General features: G+C 32.7%; 1 protein-coding gene across 4 annotated transcripts in view; it reads right to left on the bottom strand.

Annotated features, from left to right (window-relative positions):
* LOC145252815 (neuronal acetylcholine receptor subunit alpha-10-like) overlaps positions 1-17,382 on the bottom strand; it is a 979,766-nt gene that overhangs the window by 95,315 nt on the left and 867,069 nt on the right. For 2 of the 4 annotated variants that reach the window (XM_080112788.1, XM_080112785.1), the window contains one exon: positions 5,556-5,639. In XM_080112788.1, the coding sequence (XP_079968914.1) occupies positions 5,556-5,639 (84 nt within the window). Of the gene's footprint in view, positions 1-5,555; positions 5,640-5,679; positions 5,767-17,382 lie in introns of all 4 variants that reach the window. The other 2 variants (XM_080112784.1, XM_080112787.1) reach the window with 1 other exon arrangement.

Consider the following 17,382-nt stretch of genomic DNA (forward strand, 5'->3'; position numbering starts at 1 on the left):
AAAGTAAATCGTTAAATTTAAATAACGTTAATCTTATCCATAAAAGGGATAAATACATTTAGAATTAATTTTTATTCAATTAATTTCTTCTCAAACACAAATATCTGATGCGATTCTTGGAAATAATAAAAAGTAATAATTATTAATCTAAGTAATTATAAAAAATCTGTGGCCTGTCCTGGCATCCTTGCTTGCGTGTTTGCTGAATCTTGTATTACAAAATCTGAATTTGTTTGTAATCCTCCCACACTTTAAAATCATGCCCTAATTTCTAGCCAACTTTTAAAACTTAAGGACTAAGGTGGGAAAGCTATACATTTGGTTTTGATTTTCGCTGATGGAACCCAGATCATATTAATTTTGACACTTTTCAAATCGCTGCTATATATTGGGTACACTATAATAATCAATGGAGAATTGCTGCATAATAATAATTATTAAATATTTCAGTAGATGATTCCAGTGAAAGATTCATTCGATCGATTGCACACGCACGATTTAATTCCATTTGAGAAATGCGATGCTTTCCGCCATTGCCTATTTAAATGCATAGTTTGACCAGAAATAGTTAAGAGAATATCGGTCGAAAAGTCAAGACTATAGATAAGAATACATATTAAGTTTTCTAGAATAAAAGAATGTTTATATAAATCGACACAACAGAATTGAACGAGAGTAGGTGGCACAGCGAGACAAGCTGACATGTTTTCTTTCACTTCCAAAATATCCGCACCACAACCGGCTACGCGCCTTTACTTGACAAAACCCGTCATACTAAATCGAAACCTGTTTTCAATGTTGAATAAAAATATTTTTATAAGTCAGCTGTGTTGTCTTTTATTTGGTGTCAGGTTTATATATCGTAGACAGATGACAAAAGTCAATTTAGAAACTTCATTGATTAAAAACCTATTGGACGAATATATATACATAAATACAAAATATGCATAGTATATCTAAGCATTTGTACAACAATGTAAGCCCGAGTAGCACTACTCCATATTATGGAATAATATAGCATTAAATAGAGAACTGCCTCTATAAAAATACGACAGCTGCATACACTAAAATACCATATTTAAGCGTACCATATAACACGCTAACGCTTGGCGTTCGTTTAGTTTTAAATTAAAACTAGAAAGGTAGTCGCCATTTTTGCTTTAATACAAGATAATAGAATCTACGTTTTTCTCTTTCATGGTGCATAACTTATATTTTCAATGTGATTGTATGAAACCGATCTTTTTAAGAGACATACAGAGGATACACCCCCACACCCTATATATATATATATATATATATATATATATATATATATATATATATACTAACAAAGTGACACGTTTTTGTCCAGGATTTAATGACCATCAACGAATGTTATGCACTCCCATATTATTGTTGTCAACGAAATCGGTAAAATCGCCCACTTTTTAATCAAATCGAGTGATTTTCTTTCACTAGTCGGGGGACCCATCGCGGTGCAGCAGGAAGAAGCTCATATGTGTCTCCCAGTGACAAAGTTCACAATACGTTACCATCTTCATTACACTGTAGAGAATCTACTGTTGATTTTATAAAATCTTTTTCTTTATAATAGCTTGAATTCAAGTTTGAAATTTAAAAAAAAAGTCAAGTATCATACTTCAGTTGTGCTCTAAAGAGAAATATTCATTTCGAACCTTGTGATGTCAATGAACCGACTGCCGTCTTTCGAGTTGTGTGATAATAAAACTTAACAAATTCACTCCTGATGTTGGGCTGTGTAAGGTGTTCACTTTTATAAAATCGGCTCATCCTTTATTGATCGGATTATTTCGATTATCGATATTCTATAAGACACTGCGATACAAAACCTATCTAAGAATACTGCAAGGTACATAATGTACCTTCGTGAAATTTCATAAAAAGAGACCCAACCGTTTTCGCGTCCATAGGAAACGAACACACAGCCACACAGACAACGTGCTATATATATATATATATATATATATATATATATATATATATATATATATATATATATATATATATATATATACTTTAAGAATAAATACTTTGGAAGAAATGTATTTTCTAAGGATCCACCACAATAAAAATGACTACCTAGCTAAATATTTTCGATTATGTTATTTAATATTAGTGACCATTTTTACTGCATTAACTGTAAGGTTAGTATTAATAGCGTATAAAATCTAAACAACATCGACACAGAGATGTGGCTTTGCAAGTGAGTAGCGTGATTCAATCAATAATAGCGTGAAAGTGAATGTTATGATAAAGTTGTCATTTCTGAGTCGTCGCTGTTTAGAATAATATATGCACCGTACCAACAAACAATGTTTTTTTTTTTTAAATTCACAACGCTAAACTGAAATATTACGAGTTACACACAATATTAGAAGTAGGTTTATACACGCACAAACGCAGATGCAAGAGAAATACTAATACCAGTTCTTACAAACAAGATAAGTATATTTATAAGATTTCTCGTTTCGAATATCTGGAACAGTAGTTGACAGCAGGGTACGTTTAGTATGCCCTACCCACAATTAAAAAACATTATGATAATGGAATTAGTATACGCGTATGTGTTTGTATGTGTTCGTACCAGGGTAAAGGACTTAAAGAGTGATAAGTGCTCAATAAAAGAAGAGCAAGGTATATTTTTGTTAATATAAACAAATTTACATGGTCGTGACACTGAACATGCTAATGTTTCGGGCAAATTGTCGGGTAAAACTAAAAGTCCCCGCCAGACGACTTAATAAATGGTTGCTTTCCATAGAAGAAACCAGTACTCGAATGGAAAAAACAAAATGAAAAAAAAAAGTTTTCTTTTTCGTCATTTGAGTTTTTTTTTTTATTTATTTATTTATTTTTTTGAAAGCAACGATTTATGAAGTAGTTTGATGATGACTTTCGGGTTTAACCGGTCATTTACCTGAAACATCACTCTGTCTATTGTCGTGACCATGTAAATGTGTTTATCTTAATAATATATGTTTATATGTGTGTGTGTAATGTGTACAGACATACATATTTTTTTTTTGTTTTTATTAGCGATATTATAAGTATTGAGACGCCGCCCGGGTATTCTACGTAGTAATGAGCTTCCTCTATGCCCGTTTTTGTCTTAGTTATATTAAAGCTTTTGTATGCATACTAAAAAATTATATGACATATATATATATATATATATATATATATATATATATATATATATATATATATATATATATATATATATTGTAAAGAAATGAACCACGGCGGAAATTAAGTCGACTAAAATAAGATGGAAAACGGGGTGAGGAAAAAGAAAAAAAATGGGGGAAGTTACATGAAACAAATGTACAATTCAGTAAAATAAATAAGTCGATTAAAAACAAGATCGCTAAAATACACCCGAAGCGCTTTTCGTTCTGACTAACTTTTCAAGGGTATATGTCTGAAAAATGATTTTTTTTTTTAGAATATTAGGTAGTGGAATAGAGTAAGAGCGGAGAGGAGGTTAAACAAACAAAAAAAAACTGTGACTATCTAAATAATTTTAATTGAAGCCGGAGGTTTGTCTCCTTGCGCAAAGTAGTAGGGGGGGCTGGAAATGATGGCAAGCGCCTCGAGAATAGACAGGTAGAACTGTGTATGTCCTCGGTGCAAAACAGAAACACACTCCGGGGAAATGCAAGACCACAATCCTTTCTATCGACCAGGTGTTGGCCGATGGACGATTCTACCGATTGAGACCTTCTGGTAGTAAGTTGATGGTCTCGGATGGAGCGGGGAACATGTTGGGCGATTCTAACCTGAAGACGCTGGGTAGTCTTGCCTATATAGACGGACCAGACCGACATTGAAATTTGTAAACAATATTGCTTGTTTGAGAGATAGGCAAAACATCACTACGAAAAGAGGGAAAGGCGGATTTTATGGAAAAAAAAGCAATTCGGAGGGATAGAGTACCAAAATTAGAAGAAACCAGAGAGGGAATCTTATTACCAATAAGTTGGCCTTCCGGTCCAATCCAGGGTAACTTAAGGTATACCGGAAGTCTAGATGGACCATATTTTGGTAGCTCAGAAAAGGATTGAATTTTCTTATTAATAACTATGTTAACTTGAAAAGTTAGTCTGAACGAACAGCGCTTCGGGTGTATTTTAGCGATCTAGTTTTTAATCGACTAATTTATTTTACTGAATTTTACATTTGGTACATGTAACTTCCCCCCATTTTTTTCTTTTTCCTCACCCCGTTTTCCATCTTATTTTAGTCGACTGAGTTTCCGCAATGGTTCATTTCTTTACAATTATTTTAAAATTTTGCCAATCGTATAAAAACATATATATATATTTATATTTTATAATTATATATATATATATATATATGTGTGAGTGTGTGTGTGTGTGTGTGTGTAAAGATACAATTATAGCTATAATCATTATATCAATAGTGTCAGGGCGACAGTATCTCAGGAATAAATCCGAACATGTTATGAAACGTTTACTATTACTACCGGAAATTGGCATTTCTTTCTATTATAAATACGTTTTTATTACTAAGAAATGCCCGGATCTATTTATATGCTAATACAAACTACAAAAACCTAAAATTAAACTTGAATAATTGTTATATTGTTTTTCATATAGTCCCTTTATATTTCCAATATATATATATATATATATATATATATATATATATATATAGGTTCTTTATGCCTTGGTATTTCGAAACTTAATCCGTCTCATCAGAAGGGAAGAGCAAATGATTGGTAATGATATTATAAATTTGATGTCTAGGGATAAGTACATTAGCTCATTTCTAATAAGTACCTTTCGTATGACGTCGCATTTATATATGCTACCTGCCACCACCCTATCCGTCTGATGAGAAGCATTAGGCCTCAAAATATCTAGATATGAAAGGCATGTATATCACGCATTCCTAATTTTGTAATCTTCTTACTGAATGAACGATTAAATTTGTATGCAGTAGTATCCTTCTCTAGTATGCCGTTTTTCCTTTTTCTTTGTGTATATAAGCTCCACCTAGAATCTTTAGCCTTTTATTATTCCGATAACTCTCTTTTTTAAGAAATCTCTAATTCATATTCGCTTTCATAATATATATATACATATATATACATATATATATATATATATACATGTATATATAAATCTATTCATCGTATAAAGTATGGTCACTAATATTCAATAAGTTTGTCAATACTCTAAATAGTGTGTTTTAGATAACGCAACGTGAATATTGTGGTTAGAAAATGCAAAAAGAATTGAGAAAAAATATGAAAAATAAAATCCAAAAATGTGGCAAAGGGAAAAAAGTGGAAGATTAATTTTGTTCAGTGAAGAAAATGTCGTAAACTGTGGCTAATTGGAATAAGGAGACAGAAAGATGGTTATGAAAATTTCAAAAAAAAAAAAAAGAAAGAAAAGAAAAGAAAAGAAAAGAAAATAATTAATAATTTTAAGAAAGGGTAAACAAAAAGAAACTAAAGGTTGATTATCGATGAAATGTATGTATAGAATAGAGAGTGGACTCACCAATCAGGGGTACAGTTGCGGCGTGGGGAACCGACTCGGCCAGCAAGAGCAATAGGAGGAAAAATGCCACGAAAATGTTCATTCCTGTAACATAAATAATTGTGGGAAAATGAGACGGACTCACCTATTAAGGGAATGGACGAGGCCGCCCGAGGTGTTGATTCTGCCAGCAATAGCAACAAGACGAAAAAGGCCACGAAAATGTTCATTCCTGGAAAATAAACCAGATATGCATAAAACATGGAAATTGAGGGAGCGAAAGGGTCAGGCTTTAGCTTTCGTTTTTTTTATTTATTAATTCTTCGATATATTTTCGTTGTTCTTATATGTTTTTCTTCATTTTAATGGTTTTATATATTTTACTTTTTTCTATATTTTACTTTTTTATTTTCTCTCTCGGATGTTTTTTTATAAAGTATTCAGCTACATTTTATATTTTTAATTCGTATATTTTCGGAAGTGATGCAATTTTTAGCGTTTAATTTTTCGCCATATTGAAATAATTTTAATGATATAATTTCGTTTTTTTTTTTAAATTAATTCTTAGATATTTTTCGATTGTTCTTATCCGTTTTCGTTCTTATATTTTATATTCATTTTGTTTATTTTACCTGTTTTTCATTTTGTCTCTCGAATGTTTTTGTGTTGTAAATAGTTCAGCTATATTTTATATATTTTTTCAATTTGTGTATTTCCGGAAGTGGCGTAATTATAAGTGTTTAAGTCCTGGATATATTGAAAATAATTTTAACGATATCATTTTAAAATTTTTTCATGTTTAATTAAATTATTAAATATTCTTTTCTTTTTCATTTTTGTAGCTTCGAGGTATCTTGTATTAATTGTATTTAATACTTATGCTTTTGTTTTGTTTAACGTTTACTCTGAAATAAAATTGCATTGTATTCAATATTTAAGAGTTTTACATTTAGACGATAATTTGATTGTTTATTTCATGTTTCCATTAAAAATGATAATAATTAATAACTTTTTAATTTATTTAATACAGGTTGTTGTTATTTTTGAAAATTCCTACTAAATCGATTTTCTTTTACATCCAGTAAAAGGCAATTTAATAAATAAATTGAAAGATTCTGCACAATATTGTGAATTAATCAGATAAAGTCAAATAAAATATCCCTGTATCCTAATGTAGTCACATGATTTACCCGGTCATATATAGGAAACAATCCAGACTGAACGCCATAGATAAATAGATTCAATAGGCGTTTCTATATTTTCTCCTAAATTTATAAAACTCAATATGTCTGTCTGTCTGTCTCCATATGTTCAAACTCTATCTCCACCGTAAGTAAAAGTCGCAGACGTCTCAAATAATTGGATTTTTTATGGGCCGTTCTTTTACGGGTCTTTAGCCGGTTAAAATAGTTTTTAAGCGTCTAAAATAAAAATAAGGACATTATACATTTTGTACATTCATATTAGTGTATTTTTATCAGCTTATATGCCTGTCTCGTTCGAAAAGTGGTAACGCCACCAGCTTTTAATACTAAAGTTTTCCTTTCGGTTTCGAGTGTAGTTGATAACACCCAAATACTTTTTTTTTACTCTTGAAATAACGGCTCAATAATAATATCTACAAAATCTGCATGAATTAAAATATAATATTTAAGCGTATTTTATGACCAGACAAGGTCAGTCCCATTCCCGCTAGTGTATTCTATAAATTAAAAAAAAAACGTTGTTACAATAATCGAACACATAATCATATGACACGACTTTTATCTTTTTACCCGAGTATTTTGTTTGCATCAGACAAGGTTTTTTTTTACCGAATTATTGCTTTTGTTATGTCTTTTTATCATATTATATAAAAACGCAGGATGTGACTCTAACGCTCGGTACTTCAAACTACAATTTCTAAAACCTTTAAACTAAGTATATTGGTTTTATTGAGTAATTTTTCGAAGGGGATTAATTCGTGTTTCCATTGGCACCCGGAAGTGAATTTTGGCAGACGTTCACCAAAAAAAGAAACATTCTATCATGTATAGAGTCTCTATCTTCATAGATGGCTCCAGCATTTAACACCAGTGATTTTCATATGCATCAAACGATAATTGAATTCATGCTATAGTAGTGGTCAAACAAAAATTCCTCTCCTGTCTAATTCATCCGGTTGAGAGCATAACGTGACACATTTATACACAATCTAGGTAAGCTTGTTATGTGAGGCTAGAATCCTTACCATATGCGAAAATAACCACGAATAACCTACTAATAAATTAACATCCCAAACCAGTCAAGGCTAACATCTCGAAAATAATATATTCTGTGGGTTAAATATAAGTCCTTCTTCGAAGTGTCATAGTGCTCAGAGTAAGCCATAAATATTCTCAATTTTGAAAATCTACGCCAGCCATGAATAATAATCAGTTTTATGTGACAATATTCTGGGGGTTAAAGGTTCAATGATCAATACGGGCGATTCAAAGAATAGAAGTAAGAATTGTTTAAGAGGTTTTATTGGTCAGGATTTATGAAATGTGATTAAGCTCTTTTTATGACTTTAATCAAATTTCAGTTACAAATTTCTGTTCTAGAGTTCGTCTGATTTGAGGTTAAATTTGCCAAATGATTGTATAAATACCTTCCCAAATAAGAAGTATAGTCAGCGCAAGTGAAATAATATAAGAAGACGTACATTCTATAGTAAGAAAACCTAATAACTAAATGATTAACGTTTTTGCCGCATAATAAATTAGAGAATCTTTTTATATTAAATATCATTGTCGCAAATTCCGTTTTAATGAGTAATTATCATCCAGCAAAGCAGGTTGCAGAGAAAAGTAATATTATTGAACGAAACAGAAAAACGTGTAAAATACAAGCTTTACTTTGCATTAACTACTTCAAAAGCGAAACTCTACACATGGCAATACCAGTTTGTTCACTGATCGTCTAGTAAGTCCTTCTCTATATATCAAGCAATAGCGTTCGTGTATGTGAGTGTGTGCGTGTGTGAGAGAGGTAGAGAAAGAGGGGGAGAGGGATAGAGGGAGGGAGAGTAGAACTATCCTACAGTCCAAACAACTGGATCGACCATGACCAAATCTGGCATGATGATGATTCCCTAACTAGGGATTGTGCACACCATTTTCCAAGAGTTAGGTCTAAAGTCAATGACATAGCCTATATATGTGTAGTCTACAGCACACACTACTGACCGATCATGACCAAACCTGGCATGATGATAGTGCTCCAGCTAGAAACGGTGCACACCATTTTCCAAGGAGAAAATCAAAGGTTAATGCAAAGGCCTATGTATAAATACTCTCCTCCAACCCACCCCACTTGATCGATCATGACCCAACATCACATGATGATGGTCTCCGACATATCGGTGGTGAAGGTCAAAGTCAAAGGCCGAGATTTTGCTGCACGCTCGGATACCTGCGAATCGCGGGACTTTGCTAGTATGGCACCAATAAAGACGTAACTGTAACAAACCGTGGCAGGAAAAATCACACACCGAGATGAACATATATACACAAATATTTTCCAATCAGTGGATAAAAATACTACGTAACTCTTGCACATAAAAGGAAACTCTATTTCATTTCCAAATAATTAATCTCATTACTATTTAAAGTTTTCTATTGATAAAATATTGTTTTTTTTTTTATTACAGTTATTATACTGGATGTTATTGCAACACAGATGCGGCGTCTGGCAATTTTAGGGGTGTTTTATCGAAATGAAAAATCGATATGTCTGGTGCATGTCATCCTGGTACAACGGATAAAATTTTAAGTATTATTAGTTCAAGGTCACGATCTTTAAGGTCCGACATTCAATCTTCATTAAAGGCGATATTAAAAAAATAATTAAGAATCGCTTTATGCCATGCCTGACGGATCCCGTCCAATCTTCCTACGTATAGGAATTAGTTAAAAATTATGTACACATTCCTGTTTAAAAACTTTGAGGTGAAATCGATCGAAATAAGAATAATAACCAAGGCCGTAACAGTACTGATTTAAATTGTTTAATCCAAATCTAGAATAGACTGGAACTTATTTACGCCTGAGGTTCATAGCGACGGAATAAACCCTGGAATGCCGAAGTCAACTACGTTTAAAGTATTTTCAGGTCATTCGCATTGATTTAATTTCTACAACAAGGGAGACATTTAAAACAAAATGGCTGAACTATTGTTTTATTTTCAGCTTCAATCAATCCTCTTTATCGGTCGCATGATAATCGTTAATGCAGAAACACTTTTATATCAGCTATTTTTAGCAGAATTGTGAAATTGAAACATCAAGTAGATAGGTCAAAATCTCTATTCTTTATCGTTATATACAGCATAATGACATTGACGCACCGGTGCCTCTTAGACCACTGAAGTTAAGCAACGTTGAACCTGGTCAGTACTAAATGGGTCGTCCTGGAATTCTCCTTCCCACTGGACTCAAGCAGTATGAATTCAGGGTGGAGTGGTTGGGTATTGCGCAACCCTTACCGCACAACGTTCACTCGCAGCTAACTTGCCAGGGTGTATCCATTGTTTTTCAAGACTGAACGGAGGCTTCCAGATGTTGATATAAGCAGATATGAATAACATTTCTACGTCTTAGTGTGACTAAAAAAAACTCTTTTAGAGGAGCTTATAACCAAAAAACTTATTTGAATTAAAAGTTTTATGTTAACGTTTTTATTTTGGTAGGCCCATATTCGGCAGATTATCATTATTTTTAAATGCATGTTCATTTTCGAATAGCCATGGTTTTAACCTGACATTCTAGCAAGATGTATAAATTCGTAAAATGAAACAGCGCATATGTAGAACGCAATAATAATGAGAAAGTAATATATTTTAAGAAACAATACTTATAAGTACGATATTTTAATATTATTGGCCCAATTGAAATACCAATCACAATAGATATACGCTATAATAGTCCACCTCAGCGTATGATCTTCTGTTAAAGAAAGCTAATTAAAAATCTTCCGGAAGTTAATGGTTTGTTGACTATAATAAGCATCGTATCACATTTAACGATCTGTGATTATGTGTATATCTATATTAATTAGATATTTTTGGCCTAAATGAACTTGCCGATCGTACTGACTCTATTTATATTACATCAGATGCATACAGTAAAACAAATACACACCATATATAATTGGGTAAAATGCTACTGTAAAACGGAGATGCCGTATGCATCAGTTGAAGAATTGTGTCTTGTTAATATTGTAAAATTAGAGTGTCACTTGTCAATTATGTCTGCTTATTCTAAAAAACAGGAATGCCACATGTCTGAGCGAAATAATTACACTAAGAAAATAGGTATAGCACCTATATATTAAATATAGAAAACTGGAAAACATCAGTTAGTAAACGACAAAAAAGGATGCATGGCCACATTGTTGCGAATAAACACCAGCTGTAACGAGATGCGCAAAAATATGAATTAACCGTGAATTTCATGTGACAGATATTGTCTTCTGTTTATTTCTGAAACTTTCATTCCAAACATTTTCATTACTGCAGTAGACTCGCAATAACAATACATATTATAGACTATATAAAAGAGTTTGCCATGTTTTGTTAAAGTGCAGGTGGCCAGAACCCCATATTCTGTTAATTGCAAAACAATTTCTCTTGTAAATAGATCATAAATATTGTTTTTCCATCCTTTCCCACAACATTTTGAAATTAACTACTACTAATATGTAAATTATTAAAAATTCTACCGAAGTGGACAAATTATATTTTGAAAGAAATTAAATTGAAACACATATTGTTTTCTTGTTGACAATATAGACCGGAATATCGATAAATGAGCCATATTAATGATGTACGAGGAAAGCTTGGAGAAGGCAGTAAAAGGAAATTAATTATATTTGCTCATGAAAGATCTTAATATATTTGTCACAGTTGCGAATTTTAGAATAGAATCGAAATAGAATAAGTAGAAGACGGGTCACAGATACGTTTACTATTTATCCTAAAGACATCTGGCAAATAGCAGCTTATTATTGATCCGTTTTATAATTGAAATTTTTATTTAATCTAGACGCAGGATGACATATCAGCACATTCGATTTCTGCTAACAAATAATATCTTGGGACAAAATAGAAAGTGTGTAAAAAAAATAATAAAATCTAAATTTATTTTATTAGATTCGCGTACTTTCCGTGTTACCTGTTGTTTGTACATAATTTATCCTTTTCCTACAGTCAATCCATCTCTCGGCAATGCTTTTATTAGTCACGCCTTAAATCCCGATGAAAAAAAACAACAACAAAAAACTACGCAATCACATCTTATAAACCTGAAGTGGATTTTAACAACGGACATCAGCAATTGATTAATGCTTAAAGTATTTAAAATACTTATCGTAAAATACGACGCAATGAATTAGGAAGTCGCACGTATTGTGAACACGCAGCATACCCGCGATCAACACATCACCTGTGATGTCAATTGTTGCGACTCATATAGAGAAAAAAAGCCGCTTACACTATCTGAATCCATTTTCCATGCAACACACTCCACCAGGATTAAGCTTAGCAGTACATCGCAAGAACATTTAAAAAAACATTCTGAATTAAGATTGTATACGAGTACAACTCCTTTTTAGATTGGATTTTACTTTTGTTCGCATCTATGCTAATAATTATATCTTTTATATTGAAGTTTCGTTCACTGAGATTATTTGGAAATGACGGTGATCAACTGATTGACGAAACCGACAATGACTGACGACCTAGGTGTTTCAAGTTCGAATCCAGTTGGCTTCACTAATACCACGTGCAATTAGGATGTTGACAACCTTCAAATTGTCCTCCTTGTTGAAATAAATGGATATGAATAACATGTCTACATCTTAGTGTGACTAGAAGATCCCTACTCTTTTAGAGAACCTCATAACCAACAAAAATATTTTGATTAAAAGTGTAATTCTAACATTTTAATTTTGGCAGGTCTATCTTCGGTAGATTATTATTGTTTTTTTGTTTTTTTTGTTTTTTATTGCATTTTCATCCCGAACAAGGGTCGTTGCCACTTTGTTGTAGGGGCTACTATCAGGTACAAAACCATCAGGGGTATTGTGTAGGGAGTTGGGCCGCAAAAAATTTTGAAATGCATTTTAATTTTCGAATAGCCATGGTTGGAACCTACCATTCTAGCAAATGTATGAATTCGTAAATTGAAACAGCGCATATTTAGAACGCAATAATAAAAAGAAAGTAAGATATTTTATGAAACAGTACTTATAAGTAGAGTAATATAATATTATTGAACCAACTGAAATACAAATCATGACAGATATAAGCTAGAATAGTCTCGATATTCGATGGGTTCCTAGAAAGAATTCTGATTAGATAAATATCGCAGAAACCAAAGTCAATCTTTGGATTTATACAATGTGATGATTATTTGAATTATTGTGACAATATGTACGTAATATCGAATAAGGATCAGGGCTTGATAACCTCAAATACCTTCGCGTTATTCCTAACGTTCTGGCCAGATTAGAAGTATAATATATGCCCTATACTCGACCGAAAGTGAAAGAACATTCTTGACTAATGCGTTTTTTATATAAGTTTTATATTGGAGACTAGTGTAATTTTTTTTTTCTGTCCCATGCAGAGTGACACCCATTTAAGGAAATTACTACGAACTAAGCTTTTTTATCATTTCCTTAAACTATAACAATAATAATGTTTTTGCGGAAAGAGAACCGACCATTACACTACCTTGTACTTGAATGTTAACAGTCATCATTCTAGTCGGATTGAATCGGCTTCTACCTGAGCCCGAACTGCATCTCGAACTCTATGTTTCCTCCATTCTGAGCCAGTGTTGTGTTGGTGCTTGCATATCTAATTGTCTTATTCTCTTGAGTAACACCTGGTTTGACGTTTTGCTTTGAATAATGGTAGCAAAACAGCAGTACTTTCTTTTGAGTAGCATCAATGGCGAGGGTTTTAACAACAACTGCAGCAACCAAAAAAAAAACAAAGGAGCACAAGGTCCTTTGTTTTTTTGGTTGCTGCAGTTGTTGGTGGTAGGGGCCCGAGGTCCTTTTTATCAATGCCTGATGGCTGATTCCGGTTTGTTTTTGGTGTTGGAATACTGTAACTCTCAGAGAAATGAAGGTTTGCACCCTTGCTTACCTCTCCCGTCTTGTGCATGAACGAGGTGAGGGGCTCTTTTCATCCTGGGTGCCGGCCTGCCAGTATTTTCCTTCATTTATACCTTTATTTGTTTTTGTCTTTTTAAAAAATATTTAGTCAGTGTTTACTTCCTGTTAGAAATATCCTCATGTCAGTATGTTTACCCTGACAAACCCCTAATACAGAGAGACTGAAAACACCAAATTATGGTGTCTAGTAGGCATTCAAGTTTACGCAGCGTGCACTATCAAATTATTGTTAAAATCATATAAACACACTGACAATAGTTTTGCTGTTATTCTCAAAATCAACCCAGAGACGAATTTATCAACATAAACGTTTTATTTACAATTAATCGTCTTGTTCATCAACAATGATAGACAGAGAGGTTAGTGGTGTGAGGTTGATTAGCGTGTGGGTCGATAACGGATAGATGTGAAGATGACAATCACGCTCGCCGCTGGGTCTGCTTACTTCTGTTTTTTGTTTGTTTGTTTGTTTTTTTCTCTTAGACAGACATCAATCGAGATTCCTGGAAATCAAGATATTACATTATTCTTTTCTATTGTGCGTTGCGCAATTAATAATTCCTGGCCATGTTTTTTGTGATAAATACAATTTCAGTCAGTTTTATTGGGACATAAGAATGTTGATCCCAACCCATCTGGAATATTTTTGTGAGCACATTTCTGCATTGAAATGGCCGTCGCTATATTACATATCCAACACCAGTTCGTAGAACATCGCTGAAGATCAATGACTTGTGCCTCCGATATTATATGGTTCTTAATTGTCGTGGTTCAGATTTAAAACTATTCATCACTCCATAGGAGTTTAACATTTTGAACACAAATTATGGATCACATTTTTAAATTCCTTACTAAGTAGAATGTGTTAATGTTGGTAATTTATTACAGTATTAAATACCTAGCAGCAATTAAATTAAGATTTTAATTTTAAATAAAATGATATGTGTTTTATATTTGGTAGCGGTTATATAGGTGTTCTATATTCGATGTGTGTATCAAATGTGTTTAATATACAACATTATTAATTAGGGTTTAATACCAAATTTAAGTATTGCTGTTTGATGGGTATACGCTTTAAATGATCATTCTGCTGGAGTGATGTATACTCCTGTTTAATTTAAGGAAGTCTACACTTCCATGCTCTTGATTCTCTTTAACACTAATCATGTGAGGCGCCGCTTTCATAGAAGGCCGACATAACTCTTCGGGAATCTTTATAGCTTAAAGTGTTCTAAACCTAGAAGATTGGTTCGATTAAACACCGGACCTTGCGCGTAACTCTTTCAAATCTGTTGCTTGCCAAGGTCGATGGAAAAATGGTGAGATCCTTCTACCGCTCCAGTAAATATCTCACTGCTGATGAAATAATCTATCTATACAAACACCAAGTACGTCCAAGACTGCTGATACATCGGGAAAGGAGCTGCTAAACAAGCCTATCCTGCCTTGACAGAGTACAAAATAGACATCGCAGCTTAGTGGGGGATACCCTTTTTTCTTCCCTGCAATCTATCTCCCACAGAAAAGACGTTACGAGCCTGTCTTTGTTTTATCGTTATTTTCATGGCAAGTGCTCGTCCGAGCCCCAATCTCTGGTCCCCTCTTGCCAATCCTTCACGAAAATCACCAATCTCCCTGAGAGCAGTGCCAAAAGTTTTCCCCACTCTTTATCTGTGCCTTAATCAAAACGTAGATTCCATGAACACATCTTCTTTCTTAGAAGTGCACGCCTGTAGAACTCTCTTCCGTTTGCCTGTTTCTCATCTGACTAAAACTTGGATGTCTTCAAGTTAAACGTAAACAAATTCCTGATAAACCGCCTCTTGTAATCCAATTTATCAAATCTCCATTCCTAACGATTACTACGATATCCCATGGATTACTGTACACGCAATAACCCTTATCCTTGAGTGAACTCCAGGCCTTGATAAGTGGTAACTCCCATGTAAAAAAAACAAAAAAAAGTATTTTATATTCGTTTACGAATAAAAGATTCTTGTATTCGATATTAACTAAAGTTAAATATTTAATAAAAAATAAACTCTATGAATGCTTAATATTCTAAACCGTATATATATATATATATATATATATATATATATATATATGTGTGTGTGTGTGTGTGTGTGTGTGTGTGTGTGTGTGTGTGTGTCACATTGCCCCACTTCCCCACTCTTTAAATTTAATAACATTATATCTTAAGTAAACAGCACTGTTTTTTCTTCTTCATTTGAAGACGCGTTTCTTCTCTGGAAAGCTACCATTTATTAAGTTGTCTGATGAAAACTTGTGATTTTAACCAACCAACTGTCCGAAACATCAGCATGTCCAGTGTCGTTACCATGTAAATTTGTTTATATTAATAAAATGTATCTCGCTCGTATTTTATTGAGCACTCATAATAACTTCGTTAAATTACTTAGTTATAACTCTTGAATATCTTTAACCGGGTATATAAAATGTTAAAAACCTATCTATATTATATATACGGCGTATAAAAAATCGTTCACATCCAGATGGTTTTCAAAATTAATTGTAGATAAATGTGTAACATACAATTTACAATTATGCGTTTATAAGATTTAAATACCGACGCTTAATAGTTTTGAGGAAGCAGCAAACAGAATAGGTCAACAGTCAACTACTGATATATATATATATATATATATATATATATATATATATATATATATATATATATATATATATATATATAGTCTTGGAAGTTTTTAACCTTTAAAACTATACAAAAAATATGTTTTATCATTCGTTAGAAAACCATCTAGTCAGTAAGTCATTTAATCACCTGCAATCACTGCATCAACTCGCTCTCGAATTTACTATAATACCAATAATTTATTTTTCAAGGGATCATCAGTTGTTTACCATGAAACACTGTTTCGGGGATTTAAAAACAAACCAGTATATTACATCATGGCTCCCCAGTAGTGTTGATCAAACACCACCACCCTTAATCTTAGGAAGAAGACATGTTTCAAACATTTGATCCAGTTTTCTATTCTTAATTGCAATTACTAACCTTTTCATACTATAAAAATGAATTTCTTACCTGTGCAATTCATCAATTTCCACATTTAAAATGGATACATTTTTTTAATTTTTTAATTTATCAGTCTTGTATTTATAAGATTATAAGACTATATGCATATATATATATATATATGTATATTAATATATATATATATATATATATTGCTGCAGTTCTGAATTGTTTAGATAATGAATGGTTTTAATTGTTCTTGGGTGTTATTCGCATAACGTTTCGGCGGATGAAACCTAGAACCTTCGTCAGCTGTAACCTTTATGTTTTTATTTTAAACTAAGGAAAATGGGGGTTAACTCTGGATTGCAAGAAATCCAACTTTGGATATGATGATGTGTCCGTAAATTAAAAGATGTAGTCAAATTAATGGTTCACTAGGGTAATTTGTAAGAGTTTCCCATGATTCAATGTTTTACTGCACCCTTCTGTAAATTGTCAATATTAGTGCAATTTTTTTTTTACGAAACCGTGGATAGACATGGTACGTGTGTTTTTGTATTTTTTCTATAGTTGAAAAAATATGGAGTTTACACCTGAAGACGGTCGGAAGGGTTCATCGACCAAAACAATGTGCCAATA

Source organism: Euprymna scolopes, chromosome 29, assembly GCF_053919585.1.
Source record: "Euprymna scolopes isolate OS-2025 chromosome 29, ASM5391958v1, whole genome shotgun sequence".
In the NCBI taxonomy this organism is placed as follows: domain Eukaryota; kingdom Metazoa; phylum Mollusca; class Cephalopoda; order Sepiida; family Sepiolidae; genus Euprymna; species Euprymna scolopes.